Genomic DNA, 17,130 nt, shown 5'->3' with positions numbered 1-17,130 from the left:
CCGCCGGGGTCCACAGGGTTCAGCGCCGGCAGTAACAGCGGTGACGTCACCGCTGTGCTCTGCTTTACGGACGGCGCTGACAGTCAGTGCAGGGAAGCTCTCGGCAGCAGCGCGTACATATTAGCAGCGCTCCTGCCAAAAGCAGTTTTAACCCTGTGGACGTCGGGGGGCGTGACAGACATCAGAATGTGAGTATGTACTGTTTTTTTTTTTTTAACTTTTACAATGGTAACCAGGGTAAATATCGGGTTACTAAGCGCGGCCCTGTGCTTAGTAACCCGATATTTACCCTGGTTACAAGTGAACACATCGCTGGATCGGCGTCACACACGCCGATCCAGCGGGTGATCAGCGACCAAAAAATGGTCCTGATCATTCCCATCGACCAACGATCTCTCAGCAGGGGCCTGATAGTTGGTCGCTGTCACACATAACGAGATCGTTAGCGGGATCGTTGCTACGTCACCAAAAGCGTGACGTTGCAACGATATTGTTAACGATATCGTTATGTGTGACTCAGCCTTTACTCTCGTTAAGCCGTTTACCGATCAAATTAATGTACTGTTACATTTTGATAACGTAGACTTTTACAAATACAGCTATACCAAATGTGATTTATTTTTTTACATTTTTTTCCAATTTGTTTTTAATAAAGCAAACTTTTGTGGGGTTCATAAAAAATATATGTTGTATTTAGTCCATTTAAAGCACTTGAAGCTATGATCATGTGTTTGCTTATTTTCGAAGATGATCAGGATCTCCTAGCTACATTCTGGCTTTCATAAAAGCATCATCTTCAGCAGACCTCCGGCTTTCATGGCAAAGCGTTGGCACCCCGCGATCACATAACAGCGTACTGATGGGTACGTGGAATGATGCATTCCCCCTGCTGGTGCATGTTATATGCCGCTGTCAGTGTTAGACATGACATGCAGCTACGCCCAACCTGCAGCAGTTAACCTCTTTCTGCCATCTGGCGTACTATCCTGTCCAAGTGCCCTGGGCCAGTCTGACCATGGATGGGATAGTACGTCATAGCGATCAGCAGCGCAACACGGGTGATGTGGGGCTGATAGCGGCCGGGTGTCAGCCGATTCTCACAGCTGACACCTGGTACTAAATTGCCGGAGCGGTCACAGACCGCTCCTAGTACATTAAACCCCGAAATGCTGTGATCGAACACGATAACAGCATTCCGGAGCCGGCACAAGGGCTGACAACCCCCCTGCCTTTGGATCAGAGACCCCATGGCGTGCCGCAGGGTCTCGATCGCTGCCATGGAGACCCAATGTCATGCCGACATCCGGGTCTCTAGAGCTGAGAAACTTCCTGTCATGCGCAGTGCATGTCAGGAAGTCTCAGGTTAGTGTAAAATATATGCAGTGCTGACAGCTTCTATATTATGCAGATCTGCATGCTTTAGAAGCAATCAGCCTGCACAAAATGAGTGTCCCATAGTGGGACAGTGTAAAAGTAAGAATTAGTTAAACATTTTTTTTTAATAATTGTAACAATATTAGACTAAATATGGTTTTTTTTAATTTTTTTTATCAATAAATATGTGAATGAGAAAAATCTAAACAATAAAAGTACACACATTTGGTATTGCCGCATCTGTAATGAATCGACCTATAAAACTGTCCCAATACTTAACCCCTTTAGTAAACATCATAAAAAAAGAAAATAAAAAAAAACAATCTTTATCATCGTACCGCCTAACAAGAAGTGGAATAACATGCGATAAAACAAAGACGGATATACAAAATCATGGTACCGCTGAAAACGTCATCTTCTCCCGCAAAACACAAGCCCAATATAGCTCCATCAGCGGAAAAATAAATAGTTACACCCCTCAGAATAAAGCCATGCAAAAATAATAATTTTTTATATAAAATAGTTTTTTTTGTATAAAAGTGCCAAAACATAAAGAAGATATAAATGAGATATTGCTGTAATCGTACTAACCTGGAGAATAAAACTGCTTTATAAATTTAACCATTCGCGGAACGGTATAGCCCCCCCCCAAAAAAAATTTAAATTCATGAATTGCTGGTTTTTATTCATTCTATCTCCCAAAAATTGGAACAAAAAGCGATTTAAAAAAAAAAAAAAAAAAAAAGAAAGTCATGTGCCTAAAAATGTTAACGATAGAAACATAAACTCAAAAAAAGAAAAAAAAAATCAAGACCTCATATGACTGTGGGCCAAAGTATGGAAAAATGATAGCTCTCAAAATATGGTGATGCAAAAACTATTTTTTGCAAGAAAAAGCGTCTTTTAGTGTGTGACAGCAGCCACACATTAAAACCCGCAATACGCCTCTTTCACACATCCTGATATTTCCGGTACCGTAGATGTCCGTGTCCTTGTGTGTAATACTTGCGGCACACGTGTGGCATGCGTGTGCTGCATCAGTACCACAAGGAGGGGCGCCAGGGAAGAAGCGTTACAGTAAACGCTGTTTCCCGGCTCCAAGTGCTGAACACGGCTCTCATCATTCTCCCTTGCTCGTACCGATAGCTGGCAGAGCAGGGGAGAATGATGAGAGCCGTGTTCAGCACCTAGCGCCGGGGAACAGCGCTTACTGTAACGCTTCTTCCCTGGCGCCAGTGCGTCACACATGGATGAAATCCGTGTGTTGTGTATGCACTGGATGTTTTGTGGCTCGGGCTGACATTAAAAACGGACATGTCAGCGTGCTTTGCCCATGGACACAAGATGCATGGAAACACACTAACGTGTACAGACCCATTCACTTGAATAGGCAAATAGCGCTCTTTTCCACCCGAGTGTCTCCGCACGGCTGCCGAATGGTATAAAATTCTGTGACACTCCCATGGTGTCAATATGATCACTGCACCCCTAGATGAATTCATTGAGAGGTGTGATTCGTAAAATGGGGTTATTTATGTGAGGTTCTGATGTTTTGGCACCTAATGGGCTCTCCTAGTGGGTCATGGCACCTTCAAACCATAACAGTAAAATCAGGCACTTCTTCCCTTCTGAGCTCTGCCATGTGCCCAAACAGTAGTTTTCTCCCTCATATGGGGTATCAGCATACTCGGGACAAATTGCACAATAACGTTTAATGTCCAATTTCTGCGGTTACCCTTGGAAAAATAAAAAATTGGAGGCGAAAAGATAATTTTTGTGGTAAAAATTATGTTCTTATTTTTACGGCTCTACTTTATAAACTTCTGTGAAGCACTTGAGAGTTTAAAGTGCTCACCACTAGGGTTGAGCGACTTTTTTCCTTTTTTGAGGTCGAGTCGGGTTTCACGAAACCCGACTTTATCAAAAGTCGAGTCGAGTGAAATCGGCCGATCTTCTTGAAAAGTTGGGGTCGGGGATCGTCCAAAACACGAAACCCAATGCAAGGTAATGGAAAATCTATATATTTTTATATTTACTTCAGCGCGATATATGTGAAAAGCCGGTAATTCAATTGCCGGCTTTTCATTTCTCCTGCCTAAACCCGACATGATATGATACATGGTTTACATACAATAAACCATGTCCTATCCCCCTTTTTTTTTGCATATTCCACACTACTAATGTTAGTAGTGTGTATGTGCAAAATTTCGGGGCTGTAGCTATTAAGTTTAATGGTTAAATCGCGGAAAAAATTGGCGTGGGCTCCCGCGCAATTTTCTCCGCCAGAGTGGTAAAGCCAGTGACTGAGGGTAGATATTAATAGCCTAGAGAGGGTCCATGGTTATTGGCCCCCCCGGCTACAAACATCTGCCCCCAGCCACCCCAGAAAAGGCACATCTGGAAGATAAGCCAATTCTGGCACTTGGCCTCTCTTCCCACTCCCGTGTAGCGGTGGGATATGGGATATGGGGTAATGAAGGGTTAATGCCACCTTCATTGAAACAGTCAAACGGTGCTCCTTCACTTCCAAGTCAAAGGCGCTAATTCCGTTACACGCTTTGCCATGCGCCCAGACAGTGGTTTACCCCCACATATGGGGTATCGGCGTAGTCAGGACAAATTGCACAATAAATATTCGGGTCCTGTTACCCTTGGGAAAAATAAAATTGGGGGTGAAAAGATCATTTTTGTGGAAAAAATATTATTTTTAATTTTACAGCACAACGTTATAAACTTCTGTGAAGCCCTTAGGGGTTTAGGCTATGTGCACACGTAGGAAATGAGGTGCCGAATTTTCTGCACAAAATCCGCATCTCCTGGCAGAATCCGCAGCTGCGGATTTTCCGCGTTTTTATGCTGATCTTGTGCGGATTTACCTCGGAATTGTTGCGGATTTTGTGCGGATTTTCTGCAGTTTTTGCCAATGCGGATTTCTATCATGGAGTTGTGCACAAACGCTGCAGATCCACACAAAAGAAGTGACATGCACTAATTTTAAATCCGCAGCAATTCCACTCTGATTTTTCCGCACCATCTGCACAGCTTTTTTTCGCATTGATTTACATTGTACTGTAAATCACAGTGCGGATCTGCAGTGTTTCTGTGCGGAAAAATCCGCTGCGGATCCGCACTAAATCCACATCGTGTGCACATAGCCCTAAAGTTCTCATCATACATCTAGATAAGTTCCTTGGGGGGGGGTCTAGTTTCCATAATGGGGTCACTTGTGGGGGGTTTCCACTGTTTAGGCACATCAGGGGCTCTCCAAACGCGACATGCGTCCGATCTCCATTCCAGTCAGTTTTGCGTTGAAAAAGTCAAAGGTGCTCCTTCCCTCCTGAGCTCTGCCATGCGCCCAAACAGTAGTTTACCCACACATATTGGGTATCGTCGTACTCAGAACAAATTGTTCAACAACTTTTGGGGTCCAATTTCTCCGGTTACCCTTGTGAAAATTAAAAATATTTGCTTCTGAAGTATTTTTTTTGTGAAAAAAAAGTTAATGTTCATTTTTTTTTTTAAACATTCCAAAAATTCCTGTGAAGCACCAGAAAAGTTGATAAACTTCTTGAATATGCTTTTGCACACATTGAAGGGTGCAGTTTTTAGAATGGTGTCACTTTTGGGTATTATCTATCATATAGACCCCTCAAATTGACTTCAAATGTGATGTGGTCCTTAAAGGGAACCTATCACCCCGTTTTTTAAAAATTAGATAAAAATAGTGTGAAATAGGGGCAGAGCTGGGTTTAACATTACTGCCTTTTTGGTGCCTTTACACCCCCGTTAGGCTGCCGAAATACCTTTGAGAAGTGGCCGATTTCTGCTGTCACTCAAGTTGGTCAGGTCGGATGGGCGTGGTCACAGCGCTGTTTCTCCCCCAGATCAGGCTCATCATTTCGTTGGTGGCGTAGTGGTGTGCGCATGTCCAAAGCGAAGATCCACTGCCCAGGAGATTCAAAACAGCGCGGTCTTCACTATTCACCGTTTACCGGTGGGCGCGGCCATCTTTCCTGTGGCCGCGCGTGCACAGATGGAGCACTCTGCTGCCCGGGGCTTCAGGAAAATGGCCGCCGCGATCTCCATCTGCGCACGCGCGGAATCCCGCGGCCATTTTCCTGAAGCCCCGGGCAGCAGAGCGCTCCATCTGCGCACGCGCGGCCACAGGAAAGATGGCCGCGCCCACCGGTAAACGGCGAATAGCGAAGACCGCGCTGTTTTGAATCTCCTGGGCAGTGGATCTTCGCTTTGGACATGCGCACACCACTACGCCACCAACGTAATGATGAGCCTGATCTGGGGGAGAAACAGCGCTGTGACCACGCCCATTCGACCTGACTAACTTGAGTGACAGCAGAAAACGGGCACTTCACAAAGGTATTTCGGCAGCCTAACGGGGGTGTAAAGGTACCAAAAAGGCAGTAATGTAAAGCCCAGCTCTGCCCCTATTTCACACTATTTTTATCTAATCTTTAAAAAACGGGGTGATAGGTTCCCTTTAAATTAAAAAAAATAAAATAAAATGGTGGTGTGAAAATGAGAAATAGCTGGTCAACCTTTAACCCTCATAACTGCCTAACAAAAAAAAAATTGGGGTTCAAGCAGATATGTGGGAAATGTTACTTATTAACTATTTTGTGTGACATATCTGTGATTTATGGGCATGCAAATTCTAAGTTAGAAAATTGTGAAATTTTCTAAATTTTAAACAAATTTCCGTTTCTTTCTCTAATAAATGCAAGTCATATCAAAGAAATTTTTACCACTATCATGAAGTACAATATGTTACGGGAAAACAATGTCAGAATCACCGGGATCCATGGAAGTATTCCAGAGTGATTATATACAGTGGGGCAAAAAAGTATTTAGTCAGTCAGCAATAGTGCAAGTTCCACCACTTAAAAAGATGAGGCGTCTGTAATTTACATCATAGGTAGACCTCAACTATGGGAGACAAACTGAGAAAAAAAAAATCCAGAAAATCACATTGTCTGTTTTTTTTTATCATTTTATTGCATATTATGGTGGAAAATAAGTATTTGGTCAGAAACAAAATTTCATCTCAATACTTTGTAATATATCCTTTGTTGGCAATGACAGAGGTCAAACGTTTTCTGTAAGTCTTCACAAGGTTGCCACACACTGATGTTGGTATGTTGGCCCATTCCTCCATGCAGATCTCCTCTAGAGCAGTGATGTTTTTGGCTTTTCGCTTGGCAACACGGACTTTCAACTCCCTCCAAAGGTTTTCTATAGGGTTGAGATCTGGAGACTGGCTTGGCCACTCCAGGACCTTGAAATGCTTCTTACGAAGCCACTCCTTCGTTGCCCTGGCGGTGTGCTTTGGATCATTGTCATGTTGAAAGACCCAGCCACGTTTCATCTTCAATGCCCTTGCTGATGGAAGGAGGTTTGCACTCAAAATCTCACGATACATGGCCCCATTCATTTTTTCATGTACCCGGATCAGTCGTCCTGGCCCCTTTGCAGACAAACAGCCCCAAAGCATGATGTTTCCACCACCATGCTTTACAGTAGGTATGGTGTTTGATGGATGCAACTCAGTATTCTTTTTCCTCCAAACACGACAAGTTGTGTTTCTACCAAACAGTTCCAGTTTGGTTTCATCAGACCATAGGACATTCTCCCAAAACTCCTCTGGATCATCCAAATGCTCTCTAGCAAACTTCAGACGGGCCCGGACATGTACTGGCTTAAGCAGTGGGACACGTCTGGCACTGCAGGATCTGAGTCCATGGTGGCGTAGTGTGTTACTTATGGTAGGCCTTGTTACATTGGTCCCAGCTCTCTGCAGTTCATTCACTAGGTCCCCCCGCGTGGTTCTGGGATTTTTGCTCACCGTTCTTGTGATCATTCTGACCCCACGGGGTGGGATTTTGCGTGGAGCCCCAGATCGAGGGAGATTATCAGTGGTCTTGTATGTCTTCCATTTTCTAATTATTGCTCCCACTGTTGATTTCTTCACTCCAAGCTGGTTGGCTATTGCAGATTCAGTCTTCCCAGCCTGGTGCAGGGCTACAATTTTGTTTCTGGTGTCCCTTGACAGCTCTTTGGTCTTCACCGTAGTGGAGTTTGGAGTCAGACTGTTTGAGGGTGTGCACAGGTGTCTTTTTATACTGATAACAAGTTTAAACAGGTGCCATTACTACAGGTAATGAGTGGAGGAGACTCTTAAAGAAGAAGTTACAGGTCTGTGAGAGCCAGAAATCTTGAAATTTTGTTGTTTCTGACCAAATACTTATTTTCCACCATAATATGCAAATAAAATGATAAGAAAACAGACAATGTGATTTTCTGGATTTTTTTTCCTCAGTTTGTCTCCCATAGTTGAGGTCTAGCTATGATGTAAATTACAGACGCCTCTCATCTTTTTAAGTGGTGGAACTTGCACTATTGCTGACTGACTAAATACTTTTTTGCCCCACTGTATATATGTGTGTGTGTATATATATATATATATATATATATATATATATATATATATATATATATATATATATATATATATATATATATATATATATATATATATATATATATATATATATATTTTACACACACACACACACACACACACACACACACACACCAGACCAAAAGTTTGGACACACCTTCTCATTCAAAGATTTTTCTGTATTTTCATGACTATGAAAATTGTACGTTCACACTGAAGGCATCAAAACTATGAATTTACACATGTGGAATTATATACTTAACAAAAAAGGGTGAAACAACTGAAAATGTCTTATAGTCTAGGTTCTTCAAAGTAGATACCTTTTGCTTTGATGACTGCTTTGCACACTCTTGGCATTCTCTTGATGAGCTTCAAGAGGTAGTGACCGGAAATGGTCTTCAAACAATCTTGAAGGAGTTTCCAGAGATGCTTAGCACTTGTTGGCCCTTTTGCCCTCACTCTGCGGTCCAGCTCACCCCAAACCATCTCGATTGGGTTCAGGTATGGTGACTGTGGAGGCCAGGTCATGTGGCATAGCACCCCATCAGTCTCCTTCTTGGTCACATAGAGGTGTGTTTGGGGTCATTGTCCTGTTGAAAAATAAATGATGGTCCAACTAAACGCAAACCTGATGAAATAGCATGCCGCTGCATGATGCTGTGTTAGCCATGCTGGTTCAGTATGCCTTCAATTTTGATTAAATTCCCAACAGTGTCACCAGCAAAGCACCCCCACACCATCACTCCTCCTCCTCCATGCTTCACGGTGGGAACCAGGCATGTAGAGTCCATCCGTTCACCTGTTCTGCGTCGCACAAAGACATGGTGGTTGGAACCAAAGATCTCAAATTTGGACTCATCAGACCAAAGCACAGAATTCCACTCGTCTAATGTCCATTCCTTGTGTTCTTTAGCCCAAACAATTCTCTTCTGCTTGTTTCCTGTCCTTAGCAGTGGTTTCCTAGCAGCTATTTTACCGTGAAGGCCTGCTGCACAAAGTCTCCTCTTAACAGTTGTTGTAGAGATGTGTCTGCTGCTAGAACTCTGTGTGGCATTGACCTGGTCCCTAATCTGAGCTGCTGTTAACCTGCAATTTTTGAGGCTGGTGACTCGGATAAACGTATCCTCAGAAGCAGAGGTGACTCTTGGTCTTCCTTTCCTGGGGCGGTCCTCATGTGAGCCAGTTTCTTTGTTAGCGCTTGATGGTTTGTGCCACTGCACTTGGGGACACTTTCAAAGTTTTCTCAATTTTTCGGACTGACTGACCTTCGTTTCTTAAAGCAATAATGGCCACTCATTTTTCTTTACTTAGCTGCTTTTTTCTTGCCATAATACAATCATCTGTGTATCCACCAGACTTATGCACAACACAACTGATGGTCCCAACCCCATTTATAAGGCAAGGAATCCCACTTATTAAACCTGACAGGGCACACCTGTGAAGTGAAAACCATTCCCGGTGATAACCTTTTGAAGCTCATCAAGAGTGTGCAAAGCAGTCATCAAAGCAAAAGGTGGCTACTTTGAAGAACCTAGAATATGACATATTTTCAGTTGTTTCACACTTTTTTGTTAAGTATTTAATTCCACATGTGTTAATTCATAGTTTTGATAACTTCAGTGTAAATGTACAATTTTCATAGTCATGAAAATACAGAAAAATCTTTAAATGAGAAGGTGTGTCCAAACTCTTTAGCATCGCTAAAGACCTCGACTGGATCCGGGGGCCAACGGAAGGTGAGTATGTAACTATTTTTTATTTTCATTGTTTTTTTTTTAACAGGGATATGGTGCCCACATTGCTATATACTACGTGGCCTGTGTTATATACTACGTGGCCTGTTATACTGTGTGGGCTTTGTTATATACTACGTGGCTGTGCTAAATACTACTTCGCTGTGCTATATACTACGTAGGCTGTGCTGTATACTACGTGGGCTGTGCTATATACTGCATGTGCTGTGCTCTACTACGTGGCTGTGCAATATACTACGTGGCTGTGCAATATACTACGTGGCTGTGCAATATACTACATGGCTGTGCAATATACTACGTGGCTGTGCAATATACTACGTGGCTGTGCAATATACTACGTGGCTGTGCAATATACTACGTGGCTGTGCAATATACTACGTGGCTGTGCAATATACTACGTGGCTGTGCAATATACTACGTGGCTGTGCAATATACTACGTGGCTGTGCAATATACTACGTGGCTGTGCAATATACTACGTGGCTGTGCTATATACTACGTGGACTGTGTTATATACTACGTAGGCTGTGCTATATACTACATGTTCGTCGCGCCCGGCCGACCTCAAACAATCAGCGACAGGCACAGTCGATTTGAACCATGCATCGCTGATTAGTCGTGCCTGTCCAGCCGAATCCTGTGTATTCATTGCATTCTAAAATCTTCATCAATAAACTACGTACACGTATTCTAGAATACCCGATGTGTTAGAATCGGGCCACTATCTAGTTACCTCATAAAAGGACAGTGGTCAGAATTGTAAAAATTGGCCTGGTTATTAACCCTCTTACCCCCAAGGGTGGTTTGCATGTTAAAGGCACATAATGGCGGATTAAATCCGCAATCATCTGGAAAAGACGTAGGCTCAGCTTGCGAGGCCGCTTCAATGTGAGACATGATATGATGTAAATGTATGTCATATGTCATGAAGGTTAATTCTTAGATCTTGGAATAAGTTCCACAACTGGATGTATTTAAAAAAATGTTCCTGTGCCGAGATAATCTTATAAATGTGCCCCTGCTGTGTACTGTGTAATGGCTCTGTCTAACTGTTAAGGAACATGGTCTGATCATAGTGAACAGCCAATTCTTTTTGTGAGGGAAAGCATTTTCTGCTTGTTTGTAATTCTATTTTACCTCAACCAAATGATAATCTGTGATCCCATACTGTCCTAGCTATATACTCTTTTGTTTCCTCCCCTGCCCAGGACCTGTGGTAAGATCAGACCATGTTCCTGCACAGTCAGATGTAGCCATTACACAGTACACAGCAAGGGCGCATGTAGAAGATTCTCAGCACAGGAACATTTTTTTTTTTTATACATCCAGTTGTGGAGCGTATTTTTATTTCAAGACCAATTAATTCAAATGTCTCTTGTTTGTGTGAAAACTCCTTTTATTTTAACTTTAAAAATTACTTATTTTGGTCTTTTTTGATGCCTTTTTTTTTTTGTTTATACACAGGTTAAAATACAGCCTGTGGCAAAATATGACTGGGAGCAGAGATACTACAGTGGAAATTTGATTGCAGTGTCCAATGCATACCTTGCATATGCTATTAGAGGTAAATATTTTTTATTTTACCTTTTTAAGAAACTTTGTTTGTTTTTCTTTTTGTAAATTAAAATTAAAACTTGGGGAAATATATTGGAGGAATTCCTTAAAGGAAACTTGACAGACCCACCTCCCCCCTTCCACTCTAAGAAAAAAATATTTTCCTTCAGATATTGGCCATCTGCAGCCCTGTTGGCTGGAAGTGAACAGTTGACTTTCGCTGCACAGTGAGTTTGCTGGAATATGCAACAAGTTAGCAGATGGCAATGAAGGAGTAGGGTAGAGTAATTACAGCGCAGCTAGTTTTGAACAGCTGACATGTGTCCGGAACGGTCGCGGGTGGAATCACGTTGAAATGCTGCTGTCAAACTCAGCGGCATTTAATGCAAGCTTGATGCCATCGGGCCGTAAATCTGCCCACCACGTGATCGCGGGTCACCGATGGATTGGCATGACAACCAGAGGTCTTCTAAGCACCTCTACTGTTGTCATTGCCGGCTTGTTATAAGTGCCACCCGGTGGTCGGCGCTCAATGCAAGTCAGCAATTCAGTTACATAGAGAACGGACGATTTTTTTTTTTCTTTTTTTTTCTTATTTTTTTTTCTTATTTTTTTTTCTTATTTTTTTTTCCCGTTTTCTAGTACAAGATATGGTAAAACCAATGGTGTTTGTCAAAATTACAACTTATTTTGCAAAAAACAAGCCCTCACATGGCCATATTGATGGAAAAATAAAATAGTTATGTCTCTGGGATTAAGGGGAGAGAAAACGAAAACACAAAAACGAAAGGGCTGCGGTGTGAAGGGGTTGAATAAAAAAGAACCTAGACATGTTTGGTTCCTATGAACTCGTAATGACCTGGAGAATCGTAATAGCAGGTCAGTTTTAGCATTTGGTGGAACATGTTAAAAAAAAAAAAAAAATACAAAAAACTGTTGTGGAATTTCAGTTTTGTTTTTTGCAATTTCACTGCACTTGGAATTTTTTTTCCTGTTTTTGAGTACATGATATGGTAAAACAAATGGTGTCGTTCAAAAGTATAACTTGTCCCGCTAAAAACAAGCCCCCACATGGCCATATTGACAGAAAGACAACAAAGTTATGGCTCTGGGAAGAAGGGGATCGAGAAACCGAAACAAAAAAGTAGAAGGGCTCTGCCTAGAAGGGGTTAATGAGTATACAGGTAATAAAAATGTTAAACTGATGCTACATATATGCCTCTTATTTGCCGTTTTGTTGTTGAAAAATCTTATTTTGTTTCTTTGTTAATGATTTCGTCCAGGCTTCGGGGCGTACAGTGCCTGGAAGAAATCTTTCTCCAGTTTTCATTAACATACCACCCCCCTCCCATGCATGTAACACAGTGGACAATGTTTTCGTGCTTCTTATGGGCAGGTGCCTGCGAGTCACTGCGACTTCTGCTTCAGTGACTGCGCATCGAAAAGATGCTCTCACCACTTCCTCCTTGCATAGTCATCGCTAGGAACAATGTGTGGAAATTCAAAAACTGAAAAGTGGGGCGTACATTATTATTTGGCCCCTTTACGTTCAGTGCAGCCATCTCACTCCAGTAGTTCATTCTGGATCTCTGAATAATCCAATGTTTTCATAAATGCCTAATAATTGAAAATATCGAGGCAGCACGGTGGTGCAGTGGATAGGACAGCAGCCTTGCAGAGCTGGAGTCCTGGGTTCAAACCCCACTAAGGACATCATCTGCAAAGAGTTTGTATGTTCTCTCCGTGTTTGCGTGGGTTTTCTCCGGGTACTCCGATTTCCTCCCACATTCCAAAGACATACTGATAGGGAATTTAGATTGTGAGCCCCAACGGGGACAGCGACGATAATGTGTGCAACCTGTAAAGCGCTGCGGAATATGTTAGCGCTATATAAAAATAAAGATTATTATATAAGATTATTAAATATAATCCACCTGTGTGTAATCAAGTCTCCGTATAAATGCACCTGCTCTGTGATAGTTTCAGGGTTCTGTTTGAAGCACAGAGAGCATCATGAAGACCAAGGAACACAACAGGCAGGTCCTTGATACTGTTGTGGAAAAGTTTAAAGCCGGATTTGGATACAAAATGATTTCCAAAACTTTAAACATCCCAAGGAGCACTGTGCAAGCGATCATAGTGAAACACTGCAAATCTACCAAGACCCGCCGTCCCTCTAAACTTAAATCTCAAACAAGGAGAGGACTGAACAGAGATGCAGCCAAGAGGCCCATGATCACTCTGGATGAACTGCAGAGATCTACAGCTGAGGTGGGACAGTCTGTCCATAGGACAACAATCAGTGGTACACTGTACAAATCTGGCCTTTATGGAAGAGTGGCAAGAAGAAAGCCATTTCTCAGATATCCATAAAAAGTGTTGTTTAACCCCTTAACGACCGCCGATACGCCTTTTAACGGCGGCCGCTAAGGGTACTTAAACCACAGCGCCGTTAATTAACGGCGCTGTGGAAAAAGTGAATAGCGCCCCCCAGTCGGATTTTCTCTGGGGTCTCGGTTGCCGAGGGTAGCCGAGACCCCAGGGAACATGATTCGGGGTTTTTTTTACCAACCCCCGAGTTGCGATCGCCGGTAATTAACCGTTTACCGGCGGTCGCAACAAAAACAAACAAACCGCGATTTGCTATTTAATTTCTCTGTCCTCCGATGTGATCGCACATCGGAGGACAGAGAAATAGGGTCCCCGATGGCCCCCGATAGCCCCCCAATACTCACCTATCTCCCCCTGTGCTCCTCGTGGCTCCCGATGGGCGCCGCCATCTTTTTTCCGGGGAAGAAATGGCGGGCGCACGCGCAGTGCACCCGCCGCCCGGCACCCGGAAGATCTTTGGGGTCTCGGCTGCCGGGGGTAGCCGAGACCCCAAAGAACATAATCGGGGTCGGTTTGCACCGACCCCTGTTTTGCGATCGCCGGTAATTAACAGTTTACCGGCGACCGCAAAAAAAATAAGTGATCTGTAATTCTCTGTCCTCTGATGTGATCGCACATCAAAGGACAGAGAAATAGGGGGATTCGGGGACCCTATCATACTCACCCGGTGTCCCTGGGTCCTCTTCTGTCTCCTCCGGCCGGCAGGAGAGACGAGTTGGGGCTAAAATTAGGGTTAGGGTTAGGGTTGGGGCTAAATTTAGGGTTAGGACTAGGCTACTTTCACACTAGCGTTTTTTGGCTACCGTCGCAATGCGTCGTTGGAGAAAAAACGCATCCTGCAAAAGTGCTTGCAGGATGCGTTTTTTCTCCATTGGCTTGCATTAGCGACACATTTCGACGGATTGCCACACGTCGCATCCGTCGTGCGACGGATGCGTCGTGCTTTGGCGGACCGTCGGCGCAAAAAAAGCTACATGTAACTTTTTTGTGCGACGTGTCCGCCATTTCCGACCGCGCATGCGCGGCCGGAACTCCGCCCCAGCCTCCGCGCACCTCACAATGGGGGCAGCGGATGCGTTGAAAAAACAGCATCCGCTGCACCCGTTGTGCGGCGCTTACAACGCTAGCGTCGGTACGTCGGCCCGACACACTGCGATGGGCCGAGTACGACGCTAGTGTGAAAGTAGCCTTAGGCTTCTTTCACACTTGCGTCGGTACTTGGCGGTCGCAATTTGTCGGCCCGACGTACCGACGCACGTTGTGAAAATTGTGCACAACGTGGGCAGCGGATGCAGTTTTTCAACGCATCCGCTGCCCAGTCTATGTCCTGGGGAGGAGGGGGCAGAGTTACGGCCACGCATGCGCGGAAATGGCGGACGCGACGTACAAAAAATAGGTTACATTGAACTTTTTTTGTGACGACGGGGCTAAAGTTATGGTTAGGGTTGGGGCTAAAGTTAGGGTTAGGGTTGGGGCTAAAGTTAGGGTTAGGGTTGGGGCTAAAGTTAGGGTTAGAGTTGGGATTAGGTTACGTTTTGGATTAGGGTTGGGATTAGGGTTACGTTTGCGATTAGGGTTGGGATTAGGGTTATGGTTAGGGTTGAGATTAGGGCTGTTTTTGGGTTAGGGTTGTGATTATCGTTAGGGTTGTGATTAGGATTATGGATCGGGTTGAGATTAGGGTTAGGGGTGTGTTGGAGTTAGGGTTGGAGTTATAATTTTGGGGTTTCCACTGTTTAGGTACATCAGGGGGTCTCCAAACACGACAGCCAATTTTGCGCTAAAAAAGTCAAATGGTGCTCCCTCCCTTCTGAGCTCTGCCGTGCGCCCAAACAGTGGTTTACCCCCACATATGGGGTACCAGCATACTCAGGACAATTTGGAGAACAAATATTGGCATCCAATTTCTCGTTACCTTTGTTAAAATAAAAACTTGGGGGCTAAAAATCTTTTTTGTGGGGAAAAAAAAATATTTTTTTTATTTTCGCTGCTCTGCATTATAAACTTCTGTGAAGCACTTGAGCATTCAAAGTTCTCGCCACATATCTAGATAAGTTCCTTAGGGGGTCTAGTTTCCAAAATTTGGTCACTTGTGGGGGGTTTCTACTGTTTAGGTACATCAGGGGCTCTGCAAACGCAACATAACACCCACAGACAATTCTATCAAAGTCTGAATTCCAAAATGGCGCTCCTTCTCTTCCGAGCTCTGCCGTGTGCCAAAACAGTGGTTTACCCCCACATATGGGGTACCAGCATACTCAGGACAAATTGGAGAACAACTTGTGGGGTCCAAATTCTCTTGTTACCCTTGTGAAAATAAAAACTTGTGGGCTAAAAAATCTTTATTGTTAAAAAAAAATATATATATTTTTTATTTTCACGACTCTGCATTATAAACTTCTGTGATGCACTTGGGCATTCAAAGTTCTCACTACACATCTAGATAAATTCCATGGGGGGTCTAGTTTCCAAAATGGGGTCACTTTTGGGGGGTTTCTACTGTTTAGGCACATCAGGGGCTCTCCAAACGCGACATGGCGTCCAATCTCAATTCCAGTCAATTTTGCATTGAAAAGTCAAATGGCGCTCCTTTGCTTCCGAGCTCAGCCATGCGCCCAAACAGTGGTTTACCCCCACATATGGGGTGTCGGCGTACTCAAGACAAATTGTACAACAACTTCTGGGGTCCATTTTCTCCTGTTACCCTTGGTAAAATAAAAGTTTGGAGGCAAAAAATAATTTTTCTAGAAAAAATGCGATTTTTTTTATTTTCACGGCTCTGTTATAAACTTCTGTGAAGCACCTGGGGGTTTAAAGTGCTCACCACATATCTAGATAAGTTCCTTAAGGGGTCTAGTTTCCAAAATGGTGTCATTTGTGGGGGGTCTCCAATGTTTAGGCACATCAGCGGCTCTCCAAACGCGACATGGCGTCCGATCTCAATTCCAGCCAATTCTGCATTGAAACAGTCAAACGGTGCTCCTTCACTTCCAAGCTCTGCGGTGCACCCAAACAGTGGTTCACCTCCACATATGGGGTATCGGCGTACTCCAGAAAAATTGCACAACAAAATTTGTGGTTAAATTTCTGTTTTTACACTTGTGAAAATTAAAAAAAATGGTTCTGAAATAAAATGTTCATTTTTTTCTTCCACATTGTTTCAGTTCCTGTGAAGTACGTAAAGGGTTAATAAACTTCTTGAATGTGGTTTTGAGCAGCTTGAGGGGTGCAGTTTTTAGAATGGTGTCACACTTGGTTATTTTCTATCATATAGACCCCTCAAAATCACTTCAAAGGTGATGTGGTCCCTAAAAAAACATGGTGTTGTAAAAATGAGAAATTGCTGGTCAACTTTTAACCCTTATAACTCCCTAACAAAAAAAAAAATTGTTTCCAAAATTGTGCTGATGTAAAGTAGACATGTGAGAAATGTTATTTATGAACTATTTTTTGTGACATATCTCTCTGATTTAAGGGCATAAAAATACAAAGTTTAAAAATTGCAAAATTTTAAAAATTTTCGCCATATTTCCATTTTTTTCATAAATAATCGCAAGTAATATCGAAGAAATGTTACCACTAA

General features: G+C 43.2%; 1 protein-coding gene across 3 annotated transcripts in view; it reads left to right on the top strand.

The window, feature by feature from the left end:
* EDC4 (enhancer of mRNA decapping 4) overlaps positions 1 to 17,130 on the top strand; it is a 1,216,007-nt gene that overhangs the window by 146,878 nt on the left and 1,051,999 nt on the right. For all 3 annotated transcript variants that reach the window (XM_077288123.1, XM_077288125.1, XM_077288126.1), the window contains exon 4: positions 11,067 to 11,166. In XM_077288123.1, the coding sequence (XP_077144238.1) occupies positions 11,067 to 11,166 (100 nt within the window). The remainder of the gene's footprint in view (positions 1 to 11,066; positions 11,167 to 17,130) is intronic.

This window comes from Ranitomeya variabilis, chromosome 2 (assembly GCF_051348905.1).
Source record: "Ranitomeya variabilis isolate aRanVar5 chromosome 2, aRanVar5.hap1, whole genome shotgun sequence".
Taxonomy (NCBI): domain Eukaryota; kingdom Metazoa; phylum Chordata; class Amphibia; order Anura; family Dendrobatidae; genus Ranitomeya; species Ranitomeya variabilis.
This window is presented reverse-complemented; position numbering and strand designations above follow the sequence as displayed.